We start from the raw sequence: 14,976 nt of genomic DNA, 5'->3' as shown, positions 1-14,976 counted from the left end.
CGCAAAAGGTAGACCTGGCTCTTCAAGCCGTAGCATCTTGGCTCAGGCTGAGTTGGTTGAAGCTGAATCCAACGAAGATTGAGGTTCTCTATCTGAGTCGGGGTGGTCCGGGAAGGGAGATCCCTTTACCGGCTCTTGACGGGGTGTCATTAATATCGGCCCCTAAGGTCAAGAGCTTGGGAGTATTCCTGGAGTCCTCTCTCACAATGGAGGCCCAGGTAGCAGCCACTACCAGATCTGCCTTTTTCCTTCTTTGGTGGGTATGGCAGTTGGCCCCCTTCCTGAAGCATGCCGACTTAGCAATGGTGATCCATGCTACGGTCACCACTGTAATGCTCTCTACATGGGGCTGCCCTTGACTCTGACTCAGAAACTACAGCTAGTGCAGAACTCTGTGGCACAGCTGTTAATGGGGCTCCCTCGTTGGGAACACATTCAGCCAGTGCTGAAAGAGCTGCACTAGCTACCTATTGTGTTCTGAGTTCATTTTAAGGTGTTGGTATTGACCTTTAAAGCCCTTTATGGCCAGGGGCCTGCCTATCTACGGGACCGCCTTTCTCCGCATGTTCCCCAGCGAGCACTGCATTCAGGGACACAAAATCTACTGTCCATCCCTGGACCAAAGGAGACCAGGTTATGTTCCACAAGAGCTAGAGCCTTCTCGTTGGCAGCACCAGGAATGTGGAATGCCCTCCTGGAGGCTATAAGGGCCCTGCGGGATCTTTCTACCTTCCGCAGAGCCTGCAAGACAGAACTGTTTCGACAGGCATTTAACATCTGACCTGGGAGAAGACTGCCACCCCACATCTCTAAAGAGCTATGATTACTATCTAATCACCATCAGGAAAAGAATCCACCTATATTAAAGACAGCACCATAGAATGTTTTTAGAATGTTTTAATTGTAATTGTATTTTATTGGTTTTTAAATTGTAAACGTAAATATTTAAATTGATTGTTAGCCACCCTGAGTCCGCTTGTGGAGAGGGCAGGATAGAAATTTAAGGTAAATAAATAAACAAAGTATGTTAAGGCCACTGAGATGGGAGGGAGGACAAGAAGAGCACCATTGGCGTGAAAAGTGTTTAGGTTTACTCATGGGTCGCTTTGTAGAAAAATAGGTGGTGGAGCTCATCCAGGGATTGTTATGCAGCTGCACCTACTATTCAATGGACAAGGTGGGGAGGAGGAGGGGGAACCCTCAGAAAGGTTCAGGAGCTGTGCTCCAGTGAGCTCCTGCTGAATCCGGAGCCTGGGTTTACTAGAGATGGGAAACTGACCTTATCAAGATTTTCTCTCTAGACACTGTCTGAAGAACAGATGGCATCAAAGGGGTACTGGAAATTAGCTAACACTTGTGCGTCTCTTATCTAGATGCTGAGGGATATGTCAAAATAAAGATGTATAGACAAGTCTTTGATAAGAAAGGGGTTCACACGTTAGATACTATAAAAGCTGAATTTCTCTTTATTTCTTGCTGCCTTTTAAGAGAACTAAATGTTCTCGGGGGGGGGGGGCAGCCAATTCTGCTAGAGAGACCTCTGCTGGATATCTGTTAAGAGAGCTTAGATTTTCTGAAAGCTTTTGGGACTTAGTCTCTGCAAATGCTTACTGGACTTAGATTTTAGCAGGTATAAGTAGAGTCTATAAATAATAAGGTATAAGCTTATAACTTTTAGGATCTGAGAACTGGAAATTGTTTTTCTTTTTCTACTGTATTTTGAGTACATAGAGAAATAAAAACTATCATTTGTTTAAGGGTCATAGAGCACAATCCAAAGGGGGGGCTGAAAGCGCTCTGGAAGCGGACTTGCTACTAAGTGGGCGCCAGAAGGATTTGTGCCGACATACGGCTGTTGCCGCAGGGGAGGGGAGTTACGTGGGCGGGGGGCCACCACAGCGCTGCTCTGCCCAAGAGCAGCGGCACCTGAAGGCTGCGCCCAAGTGTGGGCGGAAATGAGGCAGAGCGCAGCGTTCAGGCGCAGGAGGGGGTGGAGTTGGGGGCGTGGCCAGGCTTAGGCGGCTCCCTGAGCAGAGAGGCACATCGTTATGCCTGCAAAAACAGTGGCGTGTCCCATAGGCACTCGTTGAAACCAAAAACAAAGGTCACTTTCGCCACTGCAGAAGTTCGCAAACCCCTTAGGGAGCTTTGTTATCGCCCACCAAATCAAAAGATAGAGGATGATTATAATATGATGGAAGGATTAAAGATAGTGGCTAAACGTAAAAACTGTGTTGTAATAGGTGATTTTAACTACCTGCAGATTGATTGGGTCAATATGTGTTCCTGTTGAGAGAAAGAGATTGAGTTTCTAGATGCTCTCAATGACTGTGCTATGGAGCAGATGGTCACAGAATCTACCAGGGGTGGGGCGATCCTGGATTTGGTCCTAAGTAATGCCCAAGACTTGGTGAGAGATGTAAAAGTGATTGCACCGCTTGGGAGCAGTGACCATAACGTTATTGATTTCACCATTTGTATAAATAGAGAGTTGCCCCAAAAGACCAGCACAACCATGTTTAACTTTAAAAGGGGTGAATTCTCTGAAATGAGGAGGTATGTGAAGAGGAAAGTGAAAGGCAAGGTAAATACAGTCAAAACCCTTGGGGAAGCTTGGAGGCTATTTAAAACTACAATCCTAGAAGCTCAGATAAAATATATGCCACAAGTTAGGAAAGGCACAAACAGGTATAAGAAAAGGCCTTCATGGTTAACAAACAAAGTAATGGAAGATGTAAAAGGTAAGAAGGACTCCTTTAAGTGGTAGAAAGCTAGTCCAAGTGAGATTAATAAAAGGGAACACAGGCTGTGGCAAATCAAATGCAAGACTGTGATCAGGCAGGCAAAAAGGGACTATGAGGAGCATATTGCAAAAAAACCCAAAGACCAACAATCAAAATTTCTTCAAATATATTAGAAGCAGGAAACCAGCCAGGGAGGCAGTGGGGCCCTTGGATGACCAAGGGGTAAAATGATTACTGAAGGAGGATAGGGAAATGGCTGAGAAGCTGAATGCATTTTTTGCCTCAGTCTTCACTGTGGAAGATTAGAAGTGTTTGCCTGCTCCAGAACCACTAATTTTGGAAGGGGTGTTGAAAGACCTGAGTCAAATTGAGGTGACAAGAGAGGAGGTCCTACAACTGATAGACGAATTAAAAACTAATAAATCACCAGGTCCGAATGGCATACATCCAAGAGTTCTGAAAGAACTCAAAGTTGAACTTGTGGATCTCCTGACAAAAATATGTAATCTTTAATTGAAATCTGCCTCCGTTCCTGAGGACTGGAAGGTAGCAAATGTCACCCCCATCTTTAAAAAGGGTTCCAGAGGAGATCCGGGAAATTACAGGCCAGTCAGTCTAACTTCAATACCGGGAAAGTTGGTAGAAAGCATCATCAAGGACAGAATGAGTAGGCACACTGATGAACACAAGTTATTGAGGAATACTCAGCATGGGTTTTGTAAGGGAAGATCTTGCCTCACTAACCTGTTACAGTTCTCTGAGGGGGTGAACAAACATGTGAACAAAGGGGACCCAATAGATGTTGTTTACCTTGACTTCCAGAAAGCTTTTGATAAAGTTCCTCATCAAAGGCTCCCTAGTACGTTCGAGAGTCATGGAGTAAAAGGACAGGTCCTCTTGTGGATCAAAAACTGGCTAATTAATAGGAAGCAGAGAGTGAGTATAAATGGGCAGTCTTCACAGTGGAGGACGTTAAGCAGTGGGGTGCTGCAGGACTCAGTACTGGGTCCCATGCTCTTTAACTTGTTAATTAATGATCTGGAGTTGGGAGTAAGCAATGAAGTGGCCAAGTCTGCAGATGACACTAAATTGTTCTATAGGGATAACACACTGGCAGTAAGACCGTATAGAAAACCTATAGATAAATCTTTACCTTTGAGATTTGACAGCCGCCACCCCTGTCACTTGAAAAAGAGCTTACCCGTTTCACAATTAATAAGAGCAAGACGCAACTCTACAAATTGGGAAGATTTTGAGAAGGAAAAAACTAGAATTTGTACCCAGTTTAGGACGCAGGGATACCTTGAGCAAGTCATTACTTCTGCCTGTAAACGTGTCAACAAAATGTCTAGAACTTCCATGTTTTCCAAGCTCAGAGACAATGGGGAGAATGAGGAGAGTAGTGAAAGTAGATTAACATGTGCTTTCCAATTTTCACCCTTGTCTTATTCCATTCAAAATGCTTTGGAAAAATTCTGGGTTTTGGTAAAAGATCTTCCAGGCTGCAGCAATTTTCCTAAAATAGGGTATAGAAGGACCAGGAATTTATCTTTTTGGTATGATCTGATTTTAATAAAAAAACCCCACCTGCTGCAAAACATACGGGCGGGCATCATAAATGCGGGACTGTGTTCCGTTTGTTCTTTATCTCTGGAACTAAAGGAGTTCATACATCCATTTACAAGTTTTAAGGTGTCACTTAGGGACATTGCTACTTGCTCAATCAAGTGCTGTATTTTTATTATTTTGTGTCCTTGTTTAAAAATTTACTGTGGCAGTACAAAATGCGCTGTGCATACACGCGTTCTTGAACACAAGTCTTGTGTAAAGAACTTTGTTTCTGAAGCTCCTCTTGTCGATCGTTTCCAGGATTTAAGACATGATCCAAATGATTTAAGATTTTTTTGTTTTGGAAAGGTTTCCCACCTGGCTCCAGGGTAATGTTGATATGAATAAATGGTTGTTAAGAGATGCGGAGGATTTTTAGATTAAATTCCCTGATTCCACATGGACTCAACAATGATTGGGATCTTTCCTGTTTTTTATGAATTGTATAAGGTATGACACTGTCGATTGGTTGTCTGTAACTTTAGGAGAGTACTGTAAATAGTTACACCTGTGTGTGTGTATATATAGTCTTTTGATGCTGGGTTTTCTATTGCCGTTATTCTGCAGAAAGGATTGAGCTGTTGCCATGTATAATATTGTAAAAGATACTGAAGGTATGCAATATTAATTTTCTAACAACCTGGTATATTTTATTGTAAAAACTTGCTTGTGATGTCTAATATTGTGTTTACACAGCTTGTAGAAGCCACATGTGAAACAGGGTCATATGCACATCCCTGTTGCGTCAATGTGCCTTGCTGTCGTTATGACCTACACCAGTTACATCTAAAGAAGGAGCGTTGGACTCCGTTTTCACGGCTTATCTTATCACATCCCAACCCCTTTCTACAAAAACAAGAACTCTCATCGTAAATTTGAACTAATGGGACTTGGCTGTGATACCATTGCACCTTTGTAATATTTATTGCACAAGGTGTCTATGTTTTGTATATGAATAGAAATTAATTATTCTTGAGGCTGGTTTATCGTGGATGCTTTAGTGCTTTTTTCCTGCTCCATTTTTGGGTTACTCTTTTTGGGTTGCTGATTCAGTATAAGGCAGCTTCATGGGTGTCCCTTCAAATCAAGAGGTGATAATGATGAGAATTTGGGTCTTTTGATGGCCCTATAAAACTGACTAGCTTCTGAGGCCTAACCTCACAGGTAGGTTTCCCAATCCCCAGGTCCCAGCGGGGGATCCCCCAGTTTTACAGGCTTCCCCCCTCCCCCAGCCAGCTGGCCGGCGGGGGAAGCCCCACAGCCATTATGCACCTCCATGAACGATTCCCATAGGGAATGATGGGGAATTGATCTGCGGGTATTGGGGGCTCTGGGGGGGCTGTTTTTTGAGGTAGAGGCGCCAAATTTTCAGTATAGCATCTAGTGCCTCTCCCCAAAATACCTCCCAAGTTTCAAAAGGATTGGACCAGGGGGTCCAATTCTATGAGCCCCAAAAGAAGGTGCCCTATCCTTCATGATTTCCTATGGAAAGAAGGAAGGTGTGCTGTCCCTTTAAATGTGATGGCCAGAACTCCCTTGGAGTTCAATTATGCTTGTCACACCCTTGCTCCTGGCTCCGCCCCCATGTCTCCTGGCCCAACCCCCAAAGTCTCCTGGCTCCACCCCCAAAGTCCCCAGATATTTCTTGAATTGGACTTGGCAACCCTACTCACAGGCCATGTATAGACAATCCAAAGATTTCATGTAAACTTGCTTATATGCTTCTTGGTATTGTTTTGAGCATACAAGAGGATGTGGCAGGCATGCATGGATTGTTGAAAAGGGTTTCCTGGCTTGTTGCTGGGTTAAAAAGGTAAGGTGATAGCACCGTTTCCGACTCTGGGGTGATGTTGCTTTCACAATGTTTCATGGCAGACTTTTTACGGGGTGGTTTGCCATTGCCTTCCCCAGTCATCTACACTTTCCTCCCCAGCAAGCTGGGTACTCATTTTACTGACCTTGGAAGAATGGTAAGCCGAGTCAACCATGAGCCGGCTACCTGAACCCAGCTTCCACCAGGATCGAATTCAGGTCGTGAGCAGAGCTTAGACTGCAGCTACCCCTCTGCACTATGAGTGTCTATGGTTTGAAAACCTCTATGCTAACTCCCGCTGTACTTAGTAGGGCTTACATCTGAACAGTGAACATTTCACGGCATAAATCACAGATTGAAAAGTACAACTATTCCTACCTTTCAGTCTGTGATTTATGCAGTGAAATTTTCACTGTTCTATATCTTATAGTGCAGCACTTCTATACTATGTTCCACAGTGCACTTATGTTTCTGCCAAGCAGCCTGGCCATTGCATGCCTGCATATCAGTGGAGTTCATCCAGTCAGCCAGCATATTCAGCTTGCGGATCTCTTAGAATAGAAGCCATTGATAATAAATCAATTCCATAACTCTGGAAGACCTCTCTGCCAGTAGCTTCATGCACACATTAACCAACACAAGAGGAAAAAATGATGAAAAAAATGTAATAGAGAGGAATGAAGGCCTTTCAGAACCTCCCGGGAACTATAGAATGGCACACTTTAAGCCAAATCCTGAATGCCCCAGAAGGATACCAAAGTAAAGGATAGCTGTCAAGAGATCCAGGCGAATAAGCAGGATCACATTTTCCATCCTTTTTCCAGCAGGCAAACAAGAGTATTTCAGTCCAAAAGCCAGGCTAAAGTCTGATTGAAGCTGATGCAGAATGGAATAGGGTTGCCAAGTCCAATTTAAGAAATATCTGGGGACTTCGGGGGTGGAGCCAGGAGTCATTAGGGGTGGAGCCAAGATCAAGGCTGTGACAAGCATAATTGAACTCCAAAGGGAGTTCTGGCCATCACATTTTAAAGGGACGGCACACCTTTTCAATTCCTTCCTTCCATAGGAAATAATGAAGGATAGGGGCACCTTCTTTTGGGGCTCATAGAATTGGACCCCCTAGTTCAATCGTTTTGAAACTTGGGGGATATTTTGGGGAGAGGCACTAGATGCTGTACTGAAAATCTGGTGCCTCTACCTCAACCCCCCCCCCCCCAGATACCCGCGGATCAATTCTCCATTATTTTCTATGGGAATAAATCTCCATAGGGAATAACAGAGTTCCCAGCAGACATTTCCCTCCCCTTCCCCCGCTTTCTGACGACCCTGAAGTGGGGGGAGGGCCTCCAAACCGGGGGGAACCCCTGCCCCCACCTGGGGATAGGCAACCCTAGAATGGAAAGTGCTGCTTCCTAGACAGTTATTCTCTGTCCTTGGATATCTGTAGTTCTTTGTAACTATTTGCATTTGGCCTCGCATTCCCTTGCCCCCTTCTCAGTATGCACTTTTCAGTTCATGGAAGTAGTTATTATACAGGTTTAGCCTAGTCCCTAGCATGTTTCTCCCATCTCTTCAAATTTCAATATCTGAACATTTGGAAGAACAAAGCCCACTTCTGCATTCACCTTGGAGTGGCCAAAACAAGGACTGCATTCTTACACACTTACTTGGGAGCATGTGGAACTAAGCAAGGCTTACTTCTGAGTAAACGCGTTTAGGATCGTGGTGGCCGTTCTACAACCATGATGATATGAAATAAGGTTTTCCTATTACGTTCAACGGGGCAATCGTTTTCCCAGAAAAATGGGTTTTCCCTTTCACCTTAGCGTGATTTCAGGCACTCTTTGCGGTGAACGATGGGCCAAATTTCACCCCACAACACCACCCCGGGTCTGTTTTAATCCCTAGCCTCTTTTTTCTTTCCCTGCAACTTCCACTGTCTGGCACGACTCAAATTTTCCTCTTTAGCTCAAATCTTAACTACTTCTCGGTACCCGGAAGGAGCGTTACTAGGTCAGAGTTACAATAAGGGCAGCCCATACGAGCCGGGCAAAGGAAAAGCATCGCTCTTTTTTCTGCGCATGTACCATCCTTGCGTGTTATGGAAACCGACGGGCAGGCGCCTGCGCAGAAGCGGATGGGCGGCCTTCAGCCTTTCTTTTAGTCAGGCCTATTACAAGGCGGCTCCTCCCCCCCATTCCCTTACCCCCCCTCCCCGGCAGCGCGGCTGCTGCTGCAGCTACACCGGGTAGGTTAGCAGGCACTATGGCGGCTCCTGCTGGGAAGGTAAGAGTGGATGGCGGGGGGTGGGGGAGGGTGCTCCGTTCCTCCTAGCTGTCCTTTTGCCCTGCGCGCTTCTGCTGAGGCGAGGAGCCCAGCGGCTGCCGAGAAGGGTCGAACTGCGGCCCCGCCTGAGCCTGGAGATTGACCGGGTTTGTTTTGATTTCACAGGCTGGGGGAAAGTTTTCGCTGTCGGTGGCCAATTGAGAGGGAGACACCGATCGGAAGGCGCCCGGCCTCCAGGCCTCTCCCTCGGCGGGAAGGAACGGGGTTAAGCTTCTCTAGACAAGCAAAAGGCGCCGCTCCTCAGGAGAGGAAAGAGGGAGCGAGGTCCTCGGTCTCGGCCACCTGCAGAGTCACTGAGCCAGCGGCGCCAGAGCCTTCACTGGCCTTCATCGGCAGCCCCCTTTTCCCTCTTCGCTTCCAAGGGAGAGCTCCTTAGTCCCTGCGCCAAGACCCTCCTCAGCGAGTCCTGCCAGACAGACTCCCATTCTCCAGCGATAAGTCATCTGCAGCGCCTGAGACCATCACTAAACAGACCACAGCACTTCAAGTTACCTCAGCAGTCCTCACCTGGCCCAGCTTGCTGTCAATTCTTTCCCTTCACTTGAGAAAACCGCCTTTTATTCAGTGACTGGGATACGTTTTTGGGTTTATTGACCCTTAGGTCTTGAGGGGGGTGCAATACAGTTCTGTTCCATTAATGACCAGATTTGTTGTTGGCTCTGTTCCTTCGACAGTTCTAGATAGGGCCTCAGCTGTCTGCTGAGGGGTCAGCAAACCTGCTCATCATCCCATTCCTGACTTTGTATTGATGTCTGAAGAAGATGAACCCTGGATTTACTGGTGGATCAGTTAGACTGGTCTTGTTGCAAAGACTTCGTGGTCATTATTCATTTTGTACTTAACTCTTGTAAATATCTTGTCTTTGGTTTCCCATTTTTAGAACCTTTAATTTTTTCTCTGTATTAAGGAAAAATCTTGGGCAGTGTTTACGGAACAGAATCAATTACATCCCAAACAAGTATTTGTGTGTGAGTCACTCTCTTGGATTTATAGCTATCTCCACCTTAATTTAACAAGTTCTGTTTCTCCCTTTGAGGCATCAGATGCTTGTTCATATTCTTGAGAAATATGGATTGAAGTGGAGCTTCTTAGACTTACTACAGGCCTTATTAAAGGAAACAATGGAGCTTTTTTACTGGATTATTGCCAGGATTAGTTCACATACTGCAGCTATAAATTGTTAGGTCTCACAGGTAATGCTTGGCCTGCTTTAATGTGAAGCGCTGTGGGAATTTTACTTATCAACTGTGGAGGGTGGCTTGGATCAAGAAGAGTTTCTCTTCTTTCCTGATTGGTGTGGCATCACATATATGTCCTCAATGCCTTCAGCGTTGGCCATCTTCACTTGCCGTCCGAACTCTCACCCATTTCAGGAACGTCATGTCTACCTGGATGAGCCTGTCAAAATTGGCCGCTCGGTGGCTCGTTGTCGACCAGCTCAGAACAATGCTACCTTTGACTGCAAGGTCCTGTCTAGGAACCATGCTCTTGTCTGGTTTGACCACAAGACAGGAAAGGTAAGGCATTTTGCATTTCCCAAAAAGATACATGTTGTATCATTTTGATCAATGTTTGCTTTTGTTTTAAGTATTGTAAATTAGAACTAATGTGAAGGTGCCCAGTGAAACAGTGATTGTGACTGCCTAGGAAGTAAATTAACATTAGTCTTTGCTTTTAATTCTTTCAGTTGATAGAATTTTGCTAAAGAGTTTGGATCTTTAGGACTATTTCTCAATTTGTGATGCTTTTGTGAGAAAATTGTATTATAATAATTGCACTTATCTATTCCCTTTCCTTTTGAGACTTGTGGCCAGAGTGGCTAGCAACGTGAAGATCCATGTTCCAGGCCCCACTCAGCAGTGAAACTGTTAGGATGAACTTGGGAGCAGTCTTAGCTTAACCAGCCATAAAATAGGAGAGGGAGGAACTATGTATACTGCTATGAGAGGTTATGAGAGGTTGGGGAGGGACGGTGGCTCAGTGGTAGAGCATCTGCTTGGGAAGCAGAAGGTCCCAGGTTCAATCCCTGGCATCTCCAAAAAAGGGTCCAGGCAAATAGGTGTGAAAAACCTCAGCTTGAGACCCTGGAGAGCCACTGCCAGTCTGAGAAGACAATACTGGCTTCGATGGACCAAAGGTCTGATTCAGTATAAGGCAGCTTCATATGTTCATATGTTCAAAATGTGGTATGTATGTCACTGTTCCCATGTTACTGACTACCAGTGAAAACTGATGGGGAGGAGGCTTTTGTAAAGGGACTCACAACCCTGTTCCAAACATTAGCGTTGCTTGAACACTATGTTCACCAAAGTTACTGCACCATATAAATACTAAGGATATGGCAACGGTCTTTTAAGACTTGTGTTTAAGTCTATGCCTTGGTAGAAATTGCCTCCAAATCCAATGCTTCCCAGTGGATTATAATAGCCTGAAACTGGATAGTGTTGTAGTTGTACAAAATAGAGTGTTGCGGTGGAGTGAGATTGCTAAATGATTGTTTGCCAAATCAAGAAATGTGGTGCTTAAAGTGATTAGTTTTCCTAGGAAACTGAAACAATAATTTAATCAGTTTTTTGTGTGTGTGGCAAACAAAGTAATAGTTTATAGAAAATTGTTCCACTCAGGATGAATGCAGCTAGATAGTCTCTCCACCCCACCCCCCAGCTTTTCTCCAAGGTACAGTTAACTAGATGTAGAGCAATGTGCCTGTATTTGGTTTGTGTGGCTTATTTGGTATTTATATATTCCGGCAAGAGAATTTCAGCTTTGACAACAGAACACTTAATTTTAAGCAGCTGACACATAAATACGGATAAAGCTGTCTGATCTGTTATGTTGTCTTGGTACATTACTGAATGGAGTAAAATATTTTATGAATGATATCTGTCATATCAGTAGGAATGAGATTTTTAAAAACACTTTTTTAAACAAGTGGGATAGAGTGAGTGCATAATGTATGTCTTTTTAGCCTGTACTGGGCCTCTCAAGTCAGGACAGCTGTTAACTGTTGAGGGGCTTTGTAGTGCTTGCTTTTGTCCAGTAGGGAGGGATTGAACTGATACAGTCATACCAATTTTGCCTAAGCAATCCAAATTTTAAATAACTATCTGATAAATGTTTCAGTAACCGTATTAAAGCAGTTTCCTTCCCTTTGCTGACTTACGAAGCCATTATTGCCTGTTGATTCTTTACATGTTAGGTAAATATTTTCTGTTCTGGCGAATGCTGTTCTGAAGTATTAGCAAAATAGATCCAGGTGGGTAGCTGTGTTGGTCTGAAGCAATAGAATAAAGCAGGAATCTAGTATCACCTTTAAGACCAACAAAGTTTGTTGGTCTTAAAGGTGCTACTAGACTTGTACTTCGCTGTATTAGCAAAATGACATTGTTGTGCCCATATTGTGCCAGATGAAGTAGTCCTGCTGTATGTTGTGCAACAACTAAACCCAATGGGGCAAGCTGAAAGGTAAATTTCATAAAGCTAAATTGTAACATGAATTTCACAGGACTTTATAGAGTAACTCTTATATATGGGAAGATAAGTATTCTCACAACACTGCAAAGATTTTGTTCATTTTTCAACAGAATTTTTAATAAGTTTAGAAAACATACATATTTTAATTCGATATAGTTGGCTGAAGTTGTTAATGATCAGTCAGTGTTCCATCCAGTATGCAGCACATGTTATGCCACTGTTATCATGCCTGCTGTCATTTCTCTGTGTTTTGTATCAATAATAATGAATTTGTAAATTGTTCAGATACATTAATGTGTTAGGCCATCTATGTGACAGGATTTTAAAATCAAGACCACAACTTGTGTTTGTATAATTATTAGCTTTCAGCAACAAGTTTTAAAAATAGGTTTGCTGTATTTAGGTATGAATGATTGCTTGCTTAGACTTTTCAATTCTAGAATTACTGGGAATGATTTATTACTTGTCGAAGATACAAGGTTACTGTAGTTACTGTTTAGAAAATGATCATCCATTTGCTGCTCTGCTTGCCCTGAACTATTGCTTCATTTACTGCGTTCCTTTACAGCTGCAGTCACTTCAAGCTGCTTTCCCCTGCTGGCTGTCCCAGGTGCCTGTTCTAACCTGAATTTTAATAGTTTGGATAAAGCTGCACATGGTTTCTCCTCAGTATATCACTGTTTAACACACTGTAAAGTTATGGGGCTTGTACAACTTTCAGCCTAAGAAACAGCAGCTCTTTAAGATTACAAGGGGGATCAGCAGAGCCATTGGTACAGGATGTGTTAAAACAGGGCGGGCAGGCTGGAGGCAAACTGATAGGTGAGCCTGGAGGCAGGCAGGTAGTCAATCCGGTATGTGGGGATGGGCACTTGAGGGAGCAGCTCAGCCTGTGCAACAGGCCCATCAGCCTGAAGAGCTGGGCCAGTGTCAGCAGCTCGATATGACCATTTAGAATTCTGTTGGTTCTTTGTGCCACATGACACTTACTGAGCTGGTGGATATAGTACTAGCTGGGATGGTCACTTACAATGATGGCAGTGAAGAGCTGTAGAGAGAAGCTCCTTTTTCTGGCAAGCTACCATGGTGCCATACAGCATAAGGTATCTTGTTTCCATTGCCAGAATCATCAGATCCTAGCATCTTACAAGTGGAATAGATAAAAATGAAGTATTCTTAAAAGCCAGTATTTAAATCTAAATTTCAGCTGGAGTAAGGTGTTTTTTTTAATAACCTGGGTTAAAATGAACTCTGAACTTCATGAGTCCATATAAAATCTCTTCAAAATCGTTTTATGAACCCTTTTATGAATTAAGCAAATGGTGCCTTTCTTTTTAAAGAATTATGGGGAAAACATCTTTGTCAATCATCATGTAAGTACCTGTGCTATTGTGCTCCGGACTTGCAAATTGCCACAGATGTTACCCACTGATCCATCCGGGTGACTTTACTCCAGATCACCTTGGTAACTACTACTAGTCTTTCTTTCTAGTTGTGATTACTTTTGGGGATTGGAGTGAAGCAGGACAGGGCACATACAGGTGAAAAGAAGCGAGGTAAACCAAAACTGAATGAAACCCTGGAAAGAAGCATCTTGTGTTCATCCCAGTGAACCCCTATTTACAAAAATCTGTCTTGATGGCAGTGCATAGGGGGTCAAAAGCACAAAGTTGTCTAAAATATTTAATGCACATAGTTTTCTAAAAACATAAAGTAAATATTTACAAAACTTATAGTGTACTCTCTGAGGTGGTTTGGAAATTATATGAAATTTTAAATCAGAGGTTTGATTTTGGTTTCCTTTTGGGGGCAGCTGCAAAGATGCAATTCTTTCAGCCTTTGCAGCTACGCTTGGAGTTAGAAAATGTTGCTGGGTCAGCCCAAGTAACACTCTCTTTCCTCTGAGATGGGCTGCAAAGGAGGGAAATAAACCAGCCTTTGCATCTGCACTCATGGTTGCGAAAGACCCAGTAGCCTCACTATCAGTTCCAACAATGGCTGCCAAATAGGAACTTGGGGAGGGGACCTGTCCATCCCATCTTCCCCTGGCTCCTTTTCATTCACCATCCTGATCCCCCCCCCGCAAAAAAAAAAATCTGGTTCCCTTGCCCATTAACACAGGTTTTCCTCTGTGGCACCCGTGTTCCACTCCCGTATGTCCCCTCACCATCATTAACCTCATAATTCTTTTTCTCTGTCCCAGTTTCCTTGTCCGGCTGCTCACTCCACCTGCTCTTTTACTTTCTTACTCCTTCCATTTTCAGAGCAGCCATTTCTTTGCATTATCCACATATGCTGATTTTTTTTTTGGGTGGGGTGGGGGGTAGGCTGGGGTTTGTCGGGACCCAGTCCTGGTGTGTGCATGTGTCAGGGCAGTTTCGCACTTCCTGCCCTTGTCTTTAGTTTTACCACTACCAAACTGAACTTAGCCAATCACATTTACTTGAGGTTTGTGCACCAGTAAAGGCTCTCTGTGGATGTGCAGAGTGTGGAGTTTCACAACTTCTGTTCCCCCTCTGCGTGCGAGCAGCTTGATACGCAGGAAGTATTTTAAACACAGTATGAAACATGAAAAGGATTTTTATTTACTAAAGCTTAACAGTCTAGAGCAGGGATGGCCAAACTTGCTTAATGTAAGAGCCACATAGAATAAAAGTCAGATGTTTAAAAGTTGCAGGACATGAACACATATTAACACATGTCTTTATTAAAACTTGTAATACTGTCTTTGTACAGAAAGATAAATAAATATGTATGCACTTTACAATACAACCATGCTAGAAGGAGACTTTTTAAAAAACAAAGACTGGGTATAACAGTCCCTATAAGACCAGGATAGAGAAAGGTTTGGGATTTGTTTTTTGGTACCAGTGGGAGAAGAAAACACACATATATCATATAAATAACTGATCACTGTTTGCATCCTTATGAATCTCTTTGCCTTGACACCAAAGTTTTTAAATACAGCTCCCACAAGAGCTATGAAACTAA

At 43.6% G+C, this 14,976-nt stretch overlaps 1 protein-coding gene across 16 annotated transcripts in view; it reads left to right on the top strand.

Moving 5' to 3' along the window:
* Positions 1-8,216: 8,216 nt before the first annotated feature.
* The window catches only part of SLMAP (sarcolemma associated protein), a 166,802-nt gene continuing 160,042 nt past the window's right edge, over positions 8,217-14,976 (top strand). For 15 of the 16 annotated variants that reach the window (XM_060239761.1, XM_060239764.1, XM_060239755.1 and 12 more), the window contains exons 1-2: positions 8,358-8,451; positions 8,617-10,028. In XM_060239761.1, coding sequence (XP_060095744.1) covers positions 9,822-10,028 — 207 coding nt within the window. In that variant the 5' untranslated portion in view covers positions 8,358-8,451; positions 8,617-9,821. Of the gene's footprint in view, positions 8,452-8,616; positions 10,029-14,976 lie in introns of all 16 variants that reach the window. The other variant, XM_060239748.1, reaches the window with a different exon arrangement.

The sequence above is a fragment of the Heteronotia binoei genome, chromosome 5, assembly GCF_032191835.1.
Source record: "Heteronotia binoei isolate CCM8104 ecotype False Entrance Well chromosome 5, APGP_CSIRO_Hbin_v1, whole genome shotgun sequence".
In the NCBI taxonomy this organism is placed as follows: Eukaryota; Metazoa; Chordata; class Lepidosauria; order Squamata; family Gekkonidae; genus Heteronotia; species Heteronotia binoei.
This window is presented reverse-complemented; position numbering and strand designations above follow the sequence as displayed.